The sequence below is a fragment of the Nanorana parkeri genome, unplaced genomic scaffold, assembly GCF_000935625.1.
Source record: "Nanorana parkeri isolate BGI_ZX_2015 unplaced genomic scaffold, ASM93562v1 scaffold505, whole genome shotgun sequence".
In the NCBI taxonomy this organism is placed as follows: Eukaryota; Metazoa; Chordata; class Amphibia; order Anura; family Dicroglossidae; genus Nanorana; species Nanorana parkeri.
The window spans coordinates 642,897-659,209 of NW_017306773.1; the positions used below are offsets into that span (position 1 = coordinate 642,897).

The 16,313-nt window shown below is 46.0% G+C and overlaps 1 protein-coding gene across 1 annotated transcript in view; it reads left to right on the forward strand.

Annotated features, from left to right (window-relative positions):
- Positions 1-224: 224 nt before the first annotated feature.
- PRKAA1 (protein kinase AMP-activated catalytic subunit alpha 1) overlaps positions 225-16,313 on the forward strand; it is a 31,408-nt gene continuing 15,319 nt past the window's right edge. Inside the window, exons 1-3 of the mRNA XM_018561169.1 lie at positions 225-429; positions 12,351-12,492; positions 14,754-14,847. Coding sequence (XP_018416671.1) covers positions 303-429; positions 12,351-12,492; positions 14,754-14,847 — 363 coding nt within the window. The 5' untranslated portion in view covers positions 225-302. The remainder of the gene's footprint in view (positions 430-12,350; positions 12,493-14,753; positions 14,848-16,313) is intronic.

Below are 16,313 nucleotides of genomic sequence, written 5' to 3' on the forward strand. Positions count from 1 at the left end.
TATGCCTCGCCCACTCCCCTTCCACCCTTCCACCCCTCCACCACACGCCGCCGCCGCCACACACCGCCACATGTAGGCTGTGTTTACCAAAGTGAGGCGAGCAGCGTAACCCTGCCCACTGCCTCTACGCAGCCAATCAGCTGCATCTCCGTGGTTGATAAATGACGTGCTGCGCTCCCGGCCCCGCCTGCGTCTCCATATCAGTCGTACGTCTCCCTAGCGTGCGCCCTCACTCTGACAGGACGTGCGCGCCCCCGCTTCCTCCTCCTATCTCTCCCTTGCCCGTGTATCCGGAGCGCGCAATGCGCAGGCTCAGTACCCTGGTGAAGATGGCGGCCGATAAACAGAAGCATCATGATGGCAGGATGAAGATCGGCCACTATATCCTGGGGGACACGCTGGGGGTGGGCACCTTCGGCAAAGTGAAGGGTGAGTGGAAGCTCAGGGCAACCTCGGGGAGCGTGTGCCCGATGTGGCGGTGTAAGGAGGGGAGTGGGGAGCCGTGTCAGTGGAATGGCAGCCTGTATGGGAGCTGTGCACTGACCTGGCTGTATGTGTTACCAGGGGTGACTTCCAGAATGTTTAGCACGGTGATGATGTCACTGCTGTTCCTGCAAAGTTATATCTGGGTTTGCAATGACATTTGGTGCTCACACAGCAGATTTATATCGTTTTGTGTTGTTTGGGGAATATGTTTTAATAAAGCTTTTTGTGCCCGAAGTTCAGTTTGTAGCGTGCTGGAGTTTCCTGGAATGATGGGCTGGACCAGAAAGGGGCACAGCCATCCAAAACTCTATTGTGCTGCTGCATACATTGTTTAATACTCCCTTAAAGTGACACTTCACTCGGGAGTTAAACCTTAAATACATTCATGTACCCCAACTATTCACAGAAATGTATCTCATTTGTGTATCACTCGGCTGTAGATCCTCAAATCATCTCTGAATTGGTGCTGACTCTGTCCTGTCTTCTGGAGGGGGGCTACTTTTGTTCCCCATGGTCATGTGTTGTAGTCCCTGCTCCAAGGCCCCCCTCACAGGAGCGAGCTTGGAGCGGTGACTACTTTACAACACACACAGGTCCTTGAATGTGTTTTTTTTTTCAGATTTAACTCCTGAGTTTGGTGTCACTTTAGGGGGCTGTACACACAGGGGCGGACTGACAACACATGGGGCCCCTGGGCAATGTGAGATTATGGGGCCCCGTTGTGCTTCGCCCATATGCAAGCCTCACCCACACATCACGCTCACATATACATTGTTGTGTTACTGAAATTATTTCTCCACACTATTTTTTTTACATAGCAGGTCTATTCATTGAAAGGTGAGTTGCAGAAGGATTGGTAGGAGAATGTCGACCTATACACCAATGTAAGCAATTTGGAAAGTGAGCTAAAACGGCAAAATGTTTCTGGTTTGGCTATTTTGACCAATATTATTCAATTCTGCCAATTATCCTGGCTAAATTGCAGGAGAATTAGTAGGAGTATTGACAGGAGAACTGAATAATTAAAGACTGAAGAGGGGGTATGGGTATGTATAACCCAAACCAGCACCGATACGCGTCAGACGAGCGCCGATACGCGTCAGACGAGCGCCGATACGCGTCAGACGAGCGCCGATACGCGTCAGACGAGCGCCGATACGCGTCAGACGAGCGCCGATACGCGTCAGACGAGCACCGATACGCATCAGACCACATCTGAGCGACAAACAGCATACACAGGAAACTACTCCATGACAGCAGACCAGTGGCGTCACAAGTGGGGTGCGGGGGTTGTGGCCCGCACCTGGGTGACACCATTGGAGGAGTGACAATCCTCTGAAAAGTCAGACACTCAGTCATGGACCGAGAGCCCGACAGTTGCACAAGAGAGGAGTGGACACGGCGGCATACCTTATACTGCCGGGTGAACGCCCCCTCCTCTCTCTGCCGGCGTCCATCACCAAGATGACCGCCGGCAGTTAACAGCGGTACCGCGCGTGACGTCGTCATGCGCATATGCGATTACGTCACTGTGGGGTGTCACCCGGTACCCGCACTGGGTGTCACCCAGACACGGGATTCCTCTGCAGCAGACACAGCCCCTTCTGCCTGTGTGTATGGGAAGCAATGCTGGAGAGCCTAAGGCACCCAACTAATATCTGCTATTTCCCCCTCCAGCAAGTTAGCAGGGACCCCCAGGGCACTTTGCTCGGTTTGCCATCACCAGGAGTATGATAAAACTTTTCTCCAACAAGCTCTGTGTAGCAGGTGATCCCTCCTCCCTTCCTTAGATGGCTCAGCGCTGCTTTTTAGGGATAGATATGCAACAGTTCCTTGGCTTGCTGCTCATCGGCTTCTAGTGATGTGAAATGCTGCAGTGTATGGGGGAAGTTGGAGGGGGCTGAGCCGAGTGGAGTGTCGGCACTGTGTGATAAGCGATCTTGAAGAACTGACAGGGAGTTTAAGTCACATTTATGCCTGGCCCCCCTGCTGACCTGATGGGGTCGGGCACAGGAGGGCTGCCTGCATACAGTACACAGCACAACGATCTCACCTGGATCCCGGATTGTCTGACAGACCAATCCACAGTGGACACTAACAAATCAGGAGACGCTGCTGTGTTAGCAGCGGTGGCAGGGTCTAGTGGGTCCCCGGGACAAGTGCTGGGAGTACAGTACTGTGGGCTGGAAGTGGATCAAAGGGGCAGATGTGAGTCGGCGACGGGCCCCTACTGACTGCAGGCCCTCGAGCAGTGCCCAACTGCCCGTATGGTCAGTCCGCCCCTGCGTACACAGCGATTTGTGATGGAGGTAGCCGGGGGCGATTGCAGACAAGGGATTGATCAATTAAAATATGGAACGCAATCTGTTTAGATCGTATTTTCAATCGGAAGCAATCCTTTAGCTGGTCTGTAGTCTGATGGGCTGTTCTGACGCATATGTGCGAATGTTCGTACGATTGAGCCGATCGATAACGTTCTGCCATAACCGATCGACCTGCCAACATCAGAATGGATCAGAAGATCACTAAATTACAAGTCTCCTCCCAGCCTGAGACCAGACAATAAGAGAAGGAGCAGCCTGATGGGTTCACCTATTCGTCACTTTCTCTCTCCTCCTGTCAGCATGCTGCTTGCACTGCAGCATAACGATTTGAGAAAAGTTCAGTGAGGTCGTGCCTGGGATGGAATTTGTATGATGGGGTTTGAATGCATGGCTTGGATTTCCTTGGATGGGAATTGTAGTTGTTAAGGGGGGGGGGGGGGACTTTTTGTGGTGAGTCCTGGGCATGACAGATCAAGAATCTCCTGGCCTGTCAATCCAACATTGCAGTGTTAGGGCTTATTCCGATAGGCGTGCACTCCCCATAAAGATTCGATCCTGGAAGGGACAGGTGCTGCGTGTAATTGCACACAGCAGCCTGGTCTTCCCTTTGGGGGTATGCAGTTGCACACACCCCTGAACTTGCAGGTCCATGTGGGTCCGTATGCCTGTACTTGGATGCATACGGTCTGCGTCTGTGTGGGCGCCCAGTCCTGCCCAGATGTGCAGGTCCCCTTAGGGGTGAGATGATTGTCTCTGCTTCATAGAACTACTGTCACATCTGACACTCCCAGTTCTCTGGGCGATTGTCGTTCACTGGAGGTTTCATGTTCGCAGATCACTGTCCAATTCCTTGTCAGATAAGGCCGACGCCGAGCACGTCTACCTGCTGCCGCTCCTACCTGTGACCTGAACGTGCAGACTGCCAAGTTACATATTAAAGTGACACTAAACTCACGCGTTAAATCTTAAAAATACATTCAAGTCCCCTAACTATAAACCAAAATGTATAATTTGTATATCACTCGGCTGTAGATCCTCCAATCATCTCTGAATTGGTGCTGACACTGTCCTTCCTTCCGGAGGGTGGCTACTTTTGTTGCCCATGGTCTTTGTGTGTTGTAAAGTAGTCACCACTCCTGTAATGGACTACAAGCACAATACACATTAGTAAACTCAGCGTGAGATTGTAGTCCAGTGGTCATCAAAACAAATTAAACAAAACCCCAGGATTGGTAGGCAGTGGGGGTAAAAAAACAAAACCGGACAGGGTCTGTGGTCAGTGAGAGGAGTAATAATGCCTCATTGTTCCTCATTAGGAGGAAATGTGCCCCATCCTTGCTATTGGTTGGCAGAATAGTTCTCTATCGTTGGAGTCAATGGGAGGAATGATTCCACATCGTTGTTGCCTGTGGTAGGATTTAGGCCTTGTTCACACAAAGCGCAGAGCAGTTGCAGACCGGATCAGAACTGCGTCCAATGTATTCCAATGGTATTTTTTGCTCCAGTTCACATCGCAGCGTTCCGTTCCAGAGCAGGTGAAAAAACTGCAGCAAGCCCTATATTGTGCCCTTCTGTTGGCGTTGTGCTTGGTGGGTGAAAAATGATGTGGATAGTGTGAGTTGGAATCATGCCCCACCTTTGGTGTCATGGAGGGGGGAAATAAATGCCAATTTGTTGGGTGTCATGGGTGGGGGGTTGGGGTGCTCAAAGGTCCTGTAAAATACATGCAAAGGGCTGCAGTTTTGGGACCCTTGCTATTCACCTTGCATGTGTTACCGGCAGTGTTGCAGGCTCCATGCATGGGCCCTAAAGCCTAGCTGTGTGTTAACACATCCAAACATAAGGCAAAGGTGGTCTCTCTGATCCATTGGAGGTGGTTGAGCTTTCTGGTCCATTAACTGGTCTCATGACCCATGTGAATCGTATTGATACACAGACGTGCTCTTCCCCACTCAGACTCTCCCCTTCCTGTCCCATATAGCGACAGTCGCCAAAACCGGAAATGAAGAGACCATCTCTCCAGCGGCCACACTGGCAGCAGCTCTAACACTTCGTATGCTATTAAACAAAGTAAAGGATTTGAGGTATACAGCTAACTTCTATGTCATGACAACTGCAATTTATTATTTAATATAATGTAAAATTGGAGCTTATTTTTTCCTGGCAAGAAATGAGTAATTTGTATAGAACAGAAGCAATGTTGTGCCCGGTAATCTGTTGTACCTCCCATAGTAGTGTAGGGCAGTAGTAGGGACACGGGGATGTTTTGTTGTACACTATTTGCTGTGAGAAAACTTGTCTCCCAGGATATCAAACAACTGACATGTTCAGGTTTAGCAGCTTTAAACCCAACCAGACCTGAACTTCCCAGCTAGCTGCTAGAGGAAGGGCTTCCTGTATAGAAAGTGGGGAATTTAGGTGAAAGGTTAGTTTTACTGAAGGAAGTATTCTGTCCAGCCATGGTGTCCTGAGAATGGGGGGCCAGTGGCTGGCCCAAAACACTTTGCAGTTTTGAGGAATGTTTGCCTTTGCAGTTATTGGGATGGTTCTCATTCGTCCAGGTCATGATAGATCTGTAAAAAATAATAATGAAAGCAACTGGACTTTCTGTATTTTTCTTGAAGACATTTTGCTGGTCATCTGACTAGCTTTCTCAGGTCAGAAAGCTGAATTGAGAAAGCTAGGCTGGTGACCAGCGAAACGTCTTCAAGAAAAACAGTTGCTTTAATGTATTTTTTACAGACTTTCAGCTTTAGCACGTCGGACGCTCATAGACCTTCTAGTGCGGTCTGTTCTTGCACAGTCTGATGCTTTTCAGGCACCGGGATGGGACAAAGTCCATGGAGAGGAACGCTTTCAGCGGAACCTTTCTATTCATGATGTAGAGAGCAGGAGATGTATGTTGAGGGCACTGCTGATTAAAATGTACAGCAAGAAAAATCTCCTGGCACATTCTTTCATTTAAATCTATTCTCTAATAGAATGGCTATAAATCGGCTTTGGGTGCATTAAATGCCTTGGCAAACCCAGTTATAACCTTGCACAATTAGCAGTGCCATCATCGCTGTGCTGTGCATAGCCTGAGTAGAGCTCCACCCACTACAGGCTGCTGCAGAGAACTACAGGAGGTGGCGGAGACTAGACCAGTCACCCTGCACAAGGAGAGAGCAGCAGTGACTGGTCATTATTACAGGAAGCAGGGAAAGTTTCACACTGGATTACTGCACCGATCTGGAAGAAATAAAAGTACACAAATATTTAAGTGGGAATGCACACGACTCTTACTTGGCTTTTGTTTCTTATCTCAGAGGTCAGCTGTAAGTTTTGGACAGAGGAAAACGGGTTTGTTTTTGCTGTCTGACTTGCTGTGGAGGTTTTCTTACACTTCACCTCCTAACCTTTCCCCGCTCTCCAAAAATAAGTTTGACCTTTACCTACACTTAAATGCATCACTAAACCTAAAAAAAAGTAATATATTGCAGCTTACCTTCCCCTCAGGTATGGTGGCTGCTTAACTTTTTTTTTTTCTTTCCTGGTGATCCGGCGAATAACACACTTCCTGTCTCAAGGTGACAATGCTCACTCGCTGTACTGTAACTAGGGATGCACCAATGTCAGTATCGGTGCCAATGCTGATTATTTTGGCGAGTACTCGCCTAAATGCTCTGATGCCTAGCCCAATACCTGAGCTATCAGGAAGCCAGGCAGCGAGTCATTACAGGGCGCCCGGCTTCCTGATTGGCCAGAAAGCTGACTCCGTGCTCCCTGGTGACAAGGGAGCATGGAGATGGCTTCCTGGCTAATCGGGAAGCCGCGTGGGACCTGGAAAGGCAGTGCTGGTGTGCAGTGATCTTGTTACAATGACTTACAGGGAGGGGGTCAGGTGCTTTACAGCCTGTACAAGACAATCCAACCCCAGTGTCAGACTGAATTTCCCCTGGAGAATATTTGTAGGACTCGGGTCTACTAAAATATCCATAAAATGAAATGTTAAAAATCCAGCAATGCGAGTCATGAAAATGTACACATCTATACCTCATCAGTGCTCCTCTACATTACTACAATACATTAGGGATGCACCGATACCGGTTTTTCAGTTTAGAGTACTGATATTTTTTATTTTTTTTCCGGTACTTGCTGATTCTGATACCGAAAGTCCCATTAAGGAAGCCAGGTGGCGTGTAATGACTACCCACCCGGCTTCTCCATTAGCAGGGAAGCAGTTTCCATGCTCCCTTGTCACCAGGTGACGATGTAGCATGGAGCCGGCTTTCTGGCCAATGAGGAAGCTGGGCGCCATGTAATGACTCTGCCCAGCTTCCTGATACCAGAAGCTCAAGTATCGGGCTAGGCATCAGAGCATTTGGGCAAGTAAGAGTACTCGGCACCGATACTAGTATCTGTGCATCCCTACAATAAATGCTAATCCCTTACAAAGGTGGGAATGGGCTTGCGCCTGTGCAAATACAACCTTTCAGAAAGTCTCGATTTGTATAAGTCTCAGGAAGTGATGGCTATTTTGTGGGGATGCTTATTATGTGAAGAGATCTGGAACCCTGATATGGGCATCTGCCTCTAAAGCTGGCCATACACTGGTCAAATTTCTTCTGTGTCCTGCCGACCAGGCCGATATTGGACCAGTGTGCGATCTTGTTGGGACACCCCCATTCAAACTAAAGTTGATTGCCAAAAAGGCCTATCCTTTGAGCCAGTACTAAAAACTCAAATGAGTGCAACCAATTTGCTGAACAAGAAAAAGCTCATGCATGGCCAGCTTTTGCATAGAAAGGTTTTACCTCTTTCCTCTTTATAGCACCCTTCAGCTCCTGTATAGGGGTGCTGTGTACAGGTCTTATTGGGGGTGATGACTAAAGATTTAAAGTGGATCTAAAACCCAAACTGGCTGCTATTTAGTTTGCTGTTAATCTCTTCCAGCCTGATTTAGCCACTTCCTGTCTACATACATTTACTGCAACATCAGCTGCACAGCATTGCTGACATCTGGCTTCCTGGTAATGGCGGACCTTACCTGGTGGATCTTACCTTAGCAATGTGTCAACCTGGCCACTTGAAGTCTCCATTAAGGGCACCTGTAACGGGGTGACAATGCAGGGGCACAATTGGGAGACAGTCGTCTTCCCATAAGAGGAAATGTCAGAAAATGAGTCTTTATGGCAGCTTTACCCAGTACTTTAATAAAAGCTGCAGATTGCAAAAGTTTCGAACTTTACCAGGTGATACACCCACAGAAATACAATCCTAACAGATGTCCCTGTGCCCAGCTTCTGTAATATGTAGCAATGATTATTGAGCATTCTACCAACTCCTGGCGCCAAGGGCTATAGGATGTAGAAGGGAGTGTTAAGAGCTCTATATATGTGATTTGCTGTGTGGGAGGGAAAGTTTAAAAATGCGGTGTCCGAACTGTATACACTAAACTTGTGACCACCTGAGCCACAATCTACACTGCCTGGCCAAAAAGTCACTCTGATATTTCGTTGGAACTTTAGCCGTTAGCTTTGATTACGGCACGCATTTGCCGTTGCATCGTTTCGATAAGCTTGTGCAATGCTACAACATTTATTTCTGACCAGAGTTGCATTATTTTACACAAAGCTCTTGTAGCGATGATGGGAGAGTCGGACCACCGTAGGGCTGCAACTAATTATTTTCATCAAATTAGTTGGCCGATTAATTTTTTTGTTTGGATAAAAACAAATAAATAACATTTTCAATTTAAAATAAAGTACACAAATGCAGTGTTACAAACATAACGTTTACTTCCGAATAAAACTGCATGCGCAATGTTTTGCAATCCTGCTGCACTGGAACGATCAGCATTGCGGTACCCTGCGTTCCAGTGCAGGTGATCACACTGTGGGTGGGAGGCGCGTTTGAGGTGCCATTCAAATAAATGACCTTTTTTTTATGTATTGTAAGCACATGGCGCTTGAGTAGCTTCAGCCAAGGAATGCCAGTGGCCAGATTCTGCAGGCGGCCCGGTGGCAAGATTCTGCAGGCAGTAAATACAGCAGGTAGTGGGCTGGTGCAATAGCCAGCCTGCTATTGGCCATTTCAAATTGCAATAGCCAACTGCAAATTCTTGGCTGTATAGGTAGGTGTGCTGGTCAGGTGTCCACAAATGTTTTGGCAATGTAGTATGTATGGCTGTGGGATTGGGAGGGGGCAAATTAGGAGAACTGTATTCATGGATTGTGTCTCTGAAGAGAACTGTTGTCTCTTTGGAGTGAGAATGAGATCAATGGCACATTGTTTTTGTCCCCTTGTTTTGCCCAGACCTGGTGTAGTCAGTAATATTCCATTTAGCTGCAGCAGTATTGCAGATTAACCAATAGTGGGCAGTGCTGGAAACAACGAAGTTATGTTTAGTTTATTAATAATATACAGTTTTGCTACATATTAACTCTTGTGCTTCGAAAGCCCGAAGCTATCGTAGAAGTTGAAGGTGAAGTTCAAAGTTGTGTAGGAAAAGAGTGAAGTTGCAGTTCAGGGACTGAAACTGTCGTGTGGTTCGGTATAAGATTAATGTAGAAAGAGATAAAATTCCATCTGATTATGAGGAATACAGACTTGGAGACATTGTCCTTTTACCACTCAGTATAATGTTTTTTTTTATTGCACCCTGTTAGTGCCATGTACTCCTAAGGCAGGTTCACACGCACTGGCCATTGGGTATAGCTTTCACCTTCCTCTTGAAGGAGAATTGTATTTATGACAAATTAGCTCGTGACGTTTTTCCTGAAACATTCCTCTGCTTTGAGAAGTCTGACCGCTAGAGCTGCAGCTAACGATTATTTTCAAAATCGATTAGACGATTTAAGTTCAAGTAATTGGATTAAAAAAAAAAATGGCTCCAGTGATGGACTACTAGTTTGTATTGAGATTGTAGTCCATCACAGGAACAAGCTTGGAGCGGTGGAAGTAAAAAAAAAAAAACTCGTGTGCCATATAGTGAAATGGAAAGTGTAAAATTATACAGCAATCAATGCAGAATGGCACCGGCTATAGAGGACTACAAATCCCAGCAATAGTACATTATACAACGCAATGCAGAATACTGCCAGCTATAGAGGAATACAACAAATCCCAGCAATAATACATTATACAGCGCAAGGAATTTTGGACGGGAGACTAGCAGAGACGCAAGGTAAGGCTATGGACGGGTGCACCCGCATGCAGACACCGTGGGATCAGAAGTGCCAGCAAGGACAGAGGAGTCGGCGCTGGCTCGGAGGTCCGCCGCAGCGCTGGAGGGACAGATGAAAACATCAGGGAAGATCGGATTAAGAGACGTCATAAGGTAAGTGCTGACATTAACATTGGGGGGAGGGAAACCTTTTTTTGCCCTTTTAATGTCACTTTAAACATTCATGTAAACTCTTATCTTATAGGCACAAAGTGATAACACAATTCCGTTCTCTGTCCTAGATTGCTGTGACTATCGGGGTGTAGTGAGAAAGTTACAATACAGAGTCCTCATTACCGCTCTCCATGGGCATCTCTACGGAACAGTGCGTTCTTCCACTGTGCCGCGTTCTACGTGATCACTTCCAGATCAGTGCTTGTATACATAAAAAATGTTAATGGATGCTGTGGCTTTTATGTTCCAAGGTTTTATTGATTACCCGAGCCTTTATCTGCAGTGTTTAAGCAGAAGGTGTTCTGATATTTCCCGACCTGCTATCTGTGAAATGCGCATTGATCTGTTTTGTGTACTGCGTGATCTGTATGTGATGAGACACATTCTCACTGTCTTATCTTTTTACATGTGCTGCCACCATTCCAGCAATGTATTCAGTATGGAGGCAGCCAGGCGTTGGAACTAGACACTTCTTTTTTTTTTTTTTTTTATTCCTGCATGTTCACGTCACATAGGAATGCCTCAGCAAACAGTATAATCTTTGTGGGATCTTTCCATTGGCTGTTTTGTAGCCGTCTATCCCAATCCTCAGTGTGCCAGAGCTATCTCCTTTCCAAGTAAGGATTTCACTGTAGATTTAAAGAGGAGGTTAATAGCTTTGATATATTCTGCTTTGTTTTTCTTTTTGGCTGTGAAAATAATAAATATTAGAGATGCACCAAAATGCAATTTTATAACCGAAATGAAAAAAATTGTCGCTGAAACCAAAAATTTTATGTTCTAACCTTTTTTACATTTCGTGTTTTTTTTTAAATATATTTTTAAATTTTTTTCTATTAAATATTGTTATTTACTCCGGGCTCTCCTCTCTGCCCCGCTTGACCTTCTCTCTGCTCCCCGCTGCAAAAAATGACTGGGGCCTACGTTTGGATAGATAGAATGGCTAACCTGCACAGGAGCATGGATTGTCAAGAGGCCAGGAAGGATTACAACATCTGCCAGGTTTTATTGCTTTCTGTCTGCCAATTGGATATTTTATTTCCTATCTGGAATAGGAAATGAAGTGAAGTCTCCCCAATGGGACACAGAAATAAAATCCTGACAAAGGTTTTAATATTTTTCACACTCAAAAACAAACTAAGCTTGGACAGGAGTTTCACTTGTGAATGTCCGTCTAGGCAAATCCTTTTGTATAAGGTAGATTCATGTTTTTGTCCTACTGACCATTGTGGAGCATCAAAAATTTTACAGTTCACCAAGAACGGGTATAGAAGAAAAATCTCCCGAATGGGGACACCTGTTTGGGAATTTTCTCTCGCTTTGGAGTGATTTTCCTCTTCCTGTTGTGCCTTCAGGATAGGAAATCAAGAGTGCGAGGGCACGGACAGCAAAAAAGAAGTCTTCTAACCAGCTCTTATTCTGTCCAAAACGTAAAAATAAAAATGTTGGCTACACACACACTTTAAGGCCTTGTTCACACCAAATGCAGAGCAGATCTGCATGAGTTTCTGCAGAAACTGTACTGTGTTTTTGATGCGTTCCAGGCCATTTTTGGTAAAAAAAAATATTTTTTTAAATGGGCTTTCATTGCGTTCCAGGGCGTTTGTATACGTTTTTGATGCATTTGCATGCGTTCCAGAGCAGGTAAAATAGGGCCTGCTGCAGTTTTTTTGCCTGCTCTGGAACGGAACGCTGCGGTGTGAACTGGAGCTAAAACTACCATTGGAATACATTGGACGCAGTTTTGCTCCGGTCTGTAACTGCTCTGCTCCTGGAACGCGCTTGGTGTGAACAAGGCCTAAATGTGTTCCTCTGTTGTATGACCTGCTGGAGGTTGTACTCTGCAGCAAAGCATCCCTAGACTCTGTTTTGGTAATGCTGTAAACCACATGTGTCAAACTCAAGGCCACCAGGCAATTTCCTAGACTTCTACTTTCAGATCTAGGTATTAGGTTATTACTAAAACCAGTGATAATCGAATGCAGAGGCAATTATGATAAAGATTAGAGAGAGACATTTATATAGTCTTACAGATACCTTTTGAGGGCAACCATAATGTTGATGTGGCCCACGATTAAATTGAGTATGACACCCCTGGTGTAAACGGTTCTTGTGCTATGTCCAGTTCTGCTAACCATTTTTTCCCCTCTTATTTGTAGTTGGTAAACACGAATTAACGGGCCACAAAGTGGCTGTGAAGATCCTGAACCGACAGAAGATCCGAAGCCTCGATGTGGTGGGAAAGATTCGCCGGGAGATTCAGAATCTCAAACTTTTTAGACACCCTCATATAATTAAGTTGTAAGTATTCTGGTTTTATACATGGTGACGGAGTTCATCTTTCCACTTTTATGACCCCGGATGAATTCTGCACCCTCTGACTAACTTGTGGAAAATGGAGGTTGTGCCATTTGATGGCTCATCTCCCAATGTCTGCTGTCTGTTGCTCCATTGTGTGTTGTAACCTGTTTGCATGAGATTATTTTGCAACGTTTGTGAACATGTAGGATTTTATTTTTCTATTTGTTATGGAGGCTATTGTACAGAATGAAAACGTAGTGTGCATATATAGGATGCAGGGGCGTGCGGTGAGATCAGTGGCGGGTCAGGCACCCCCCCCGGCCTGTCCACACTGCAGGCCCAGTCACTGAGCTGGTGGCAGCTGCGACCGTTGCAACCCTGGTAGTTCCACCACTATATAGAGAGCTACAAATCCCAGCAGGACATTATATAGCAATGCAAAATCCCAGCAGTTGTGAGCCCCAATAATAAAGGTGCAGGTGCTGGGCGCATCCCTGGAAGAAGAGGGCCCCTGTAACTGACAACATTGCTAGTTACCAGGGCCCTCTTCCTCCTGTTTAGGCCCCCTAAGTGGCGGAACACCAGGGCCCTGTTGCAGCTGCCACCACTGTGACCCTGGTAGTTCTGCCACTGTTCCAAATTAACCGTGATTTAGACAGCCATGAAAACCCTGGGCAATAAATCCGGATGTTTTAATGGACATGTGGTTAGATTTACTGTTGCAGGAGTTATCACAGTGACACAGGCATCCAAGATAAATTCCTCCACTGCAGCATTTTGATTGGATGGTTTGGACCAATGGTGCTTTGCCATTGGTCCAAATCACCATAGAGTTTAAGTGCTCTCACAGAAGAGCTCTGCCTCAGGTTAGGTTACCCTCATAGCTGGGAAGCCTCCCTGCTGCTGTGTAACCTAACCAGGGCTGTCAAACTGGACGGAGCACCGCCTGTAATTAACAGGTGGCGTGCCACCCATGACAGGTTACATAGCAGGAAAGCTTTCCCGCTTTTTAACCTGTGAAGGTCTGATTTATGGAGAAAAAGCTGTCGGCTTAAGACTTGAAGCTGACAGATTTTTCTTCTAAAATTGCAGGTGAGGCTTAGCCTCACCTGCCTCCCCAGACTGCACGTCCCTGATAGGATGGTGTCTGTGTATAACTTTTTGAACATATTTGTGATATTAAGTAGTCACACCTCCATCTTCTGCAGATGTACAGTGAATGAACACCGCATAGAAAGGCAGGCACCATTATACTGCATAAAATCCTAAAGAATCTAAATATTTCTAAGATGGCATATTAGTCAGATATGTCTGGTTAATAGATGCATATTGATGCTGCTGAGTCTGCTCTAGTTCTGTGTAATTAACCCCTTCATGACGACGTACAGTGTACGTCGCCAGCATCGGGGCTGTTTAAACAGACTCCCTGGCGACTTTTGCCGCCGGGAGTCTGTTTAAACTTGTAGAGCCGACTGTCGGCTTTACAACAGAAGCGATCCTGGCGACTTACCTGAGTAAAAGCCCCCCGAGCACGCGCGTCGCCAGGTAAACACGCGTCGGGTGAGCCTACGCATGAAAACGACGAACGCGCTACACATGTTGGGATGCAAAAAATGAAAAAAGGGCCTCAGTCATGAAGGGGTTAATGTCCTGGGTTAATACTCCTTTGTGATGGAACTATGTATGAGTATACGTTATTTTACCTTATACCCATACACAGATTCCCGGTTTAATGTTCTCAAACTGCAAATTTGCAACATTTTACTCCTATGGTTGAATTTTCCATCAGCTTTAGTTGGTACCCAGTCTCCTGGACACTATGCTATCATGGCTTCTGTGCTAGATCATCGGGCTGAAAGCTTAGGGAAAGCCCTCAGTCTCTCTACGACTCCAGGTATTATAGGCGTTGGAACCTTTCTTTTCCTGTGTTTTAAAAACGGTGCAGAAAACTATTCCTGTGGCAGCCTGAACACTGCTCATCAACATTGCTGCTCATGGGGCTGGAGCGTAGATGATTGAAGTGTTCAGGAGGGGGATCAGACCACTGGTGAGGTGGGCTTCTGCTTTGTGTAAGAGAGAGATATGGTCCCTACACACTCGCACACCCACCTATTTATCCTTGAGCCCATATTCCTGTTGTCGTTCCTATCAAAAATTATTTTATACAAATGAAACCCTTTTTAAATGTCGTTTTTTTTTTTTTTTTTCGAATTGAATGCATGCTGACCTCCTCAGAAGTTTAATGCCTCTCTCCTTCTCAGGTATCAGGTGATCAGTACACCAACAGATATATTTATGGTGATGGAATATGTTTCAGGCGGGGAACTCTTTGACTATATATGTAAGAATGGGAAGGTAAGAATGGATTTTATGTTCATGTCTAAATGACAAGCCAACATTTATTGCTGTTGCTTTAAAGGCCCGTGTATAGTCATTTTAGTCATTGTTGGCTATACATAATAGATCAGATTAATGTCCGTGTTATCAATGTGTTCTATTTTTTAAATTGTTTTAGAATTTGTACTTGGCCACAACCATGTTTGCTCACTACATACGGCTTTTACTTTACTCCGCCTTGACCGAGAGCAAGCGTGTGAGTCAGCGGACAAATTGAAAACCATGCCGCTCTGGTGGCTGATATCTAATCTCAGAGTAATTGCCTGCTTCCTCTAGTGGCTTATTCACGCACACTCTCACGCACACTCTCACGCACACTCTCACGCACACTCTCACGCACACTCTCACGCACACTCTCACGCACACTCTCACGCACACTCTCACGCCCCCTCTCACGCACACTCTCACGCACACTCTCACGCACACTCTCACGCACACTCTCACGCCCCTAATGGATGCAAACCCGGTTTGCTAAAACTGTGTACATCATAAATTCCTTGAGTGCTTTCTTTTCCTATTTTGTTCCATTGCAGCAATTTCTATCTACGTGCATTACAGTTGGCCATATAATGTGAATTTCGGCCAGTTCTCGCTCAGTGGGTGGCCCTGTCGGCAGTCTTTTGATGAAGAAATATCGGAGGAGCTGGTCACTGTTTGCGTATTCTGATGGCACATGCGGCGCTGCCAAAACACAGTAGTCCGGCAGGAGATTCGTCTATCGCGCTGTTTAGCATAGATGGAGGAATCTGTTTATGGGTTTTTTTGTTCCTTTCTGACCGCAATTTGAACAAATAGTGTATAGCCAGCATTGGCTGCACGGCCACTTGGAGTCTCCACTGGAAGCCACTGTGTTAGGACTTTACTGTCGAGTTCCGGTCCTTCTGCACACCGCAGTCTTTTTATTCCAATGAGAAGTCCTTCACTTGGCAAAGGGTTTTGGGGGGCCCCAAAGTCTGAACACCATCACAATAGTTTCTGGGAGGATAAAAAAGCTGAGAAGATGCTGGTCACATAACCCGTCAGACATATGAGCAGCTCTCCTGCGATCAGTGTTTTCTCTGCTGCTTTAAGCTGGAAGTAGGATGCTGCAGGCTTAATACAGGGATCTGCATTTTATGAATTGGTCCTGAAATGCAGACTGAAGTATTGGGTAACATGAAGGAATATAGGCTCTCTGTGAGAAGTATAATTCAATAGCCGAATATGGAGGCAAACAGCTTATCAAAACTTTTTGTGATAAACACTGCATCCGTAGTTCAGAAGGTGTGCTCACTGAGAATACTTTACTTTCCCTTTAACAAACCCAGAATTCTGTCTTGTGCAGGCGCAAGTTTAGAATAGTTGTGGTTTTAGGGAAGTTTCTGTGGGCCTGTTAGTGTGTGTGTGTGTGTGTGTGTGTGTGTGTGTGTGTGTGTGTGTGTGTG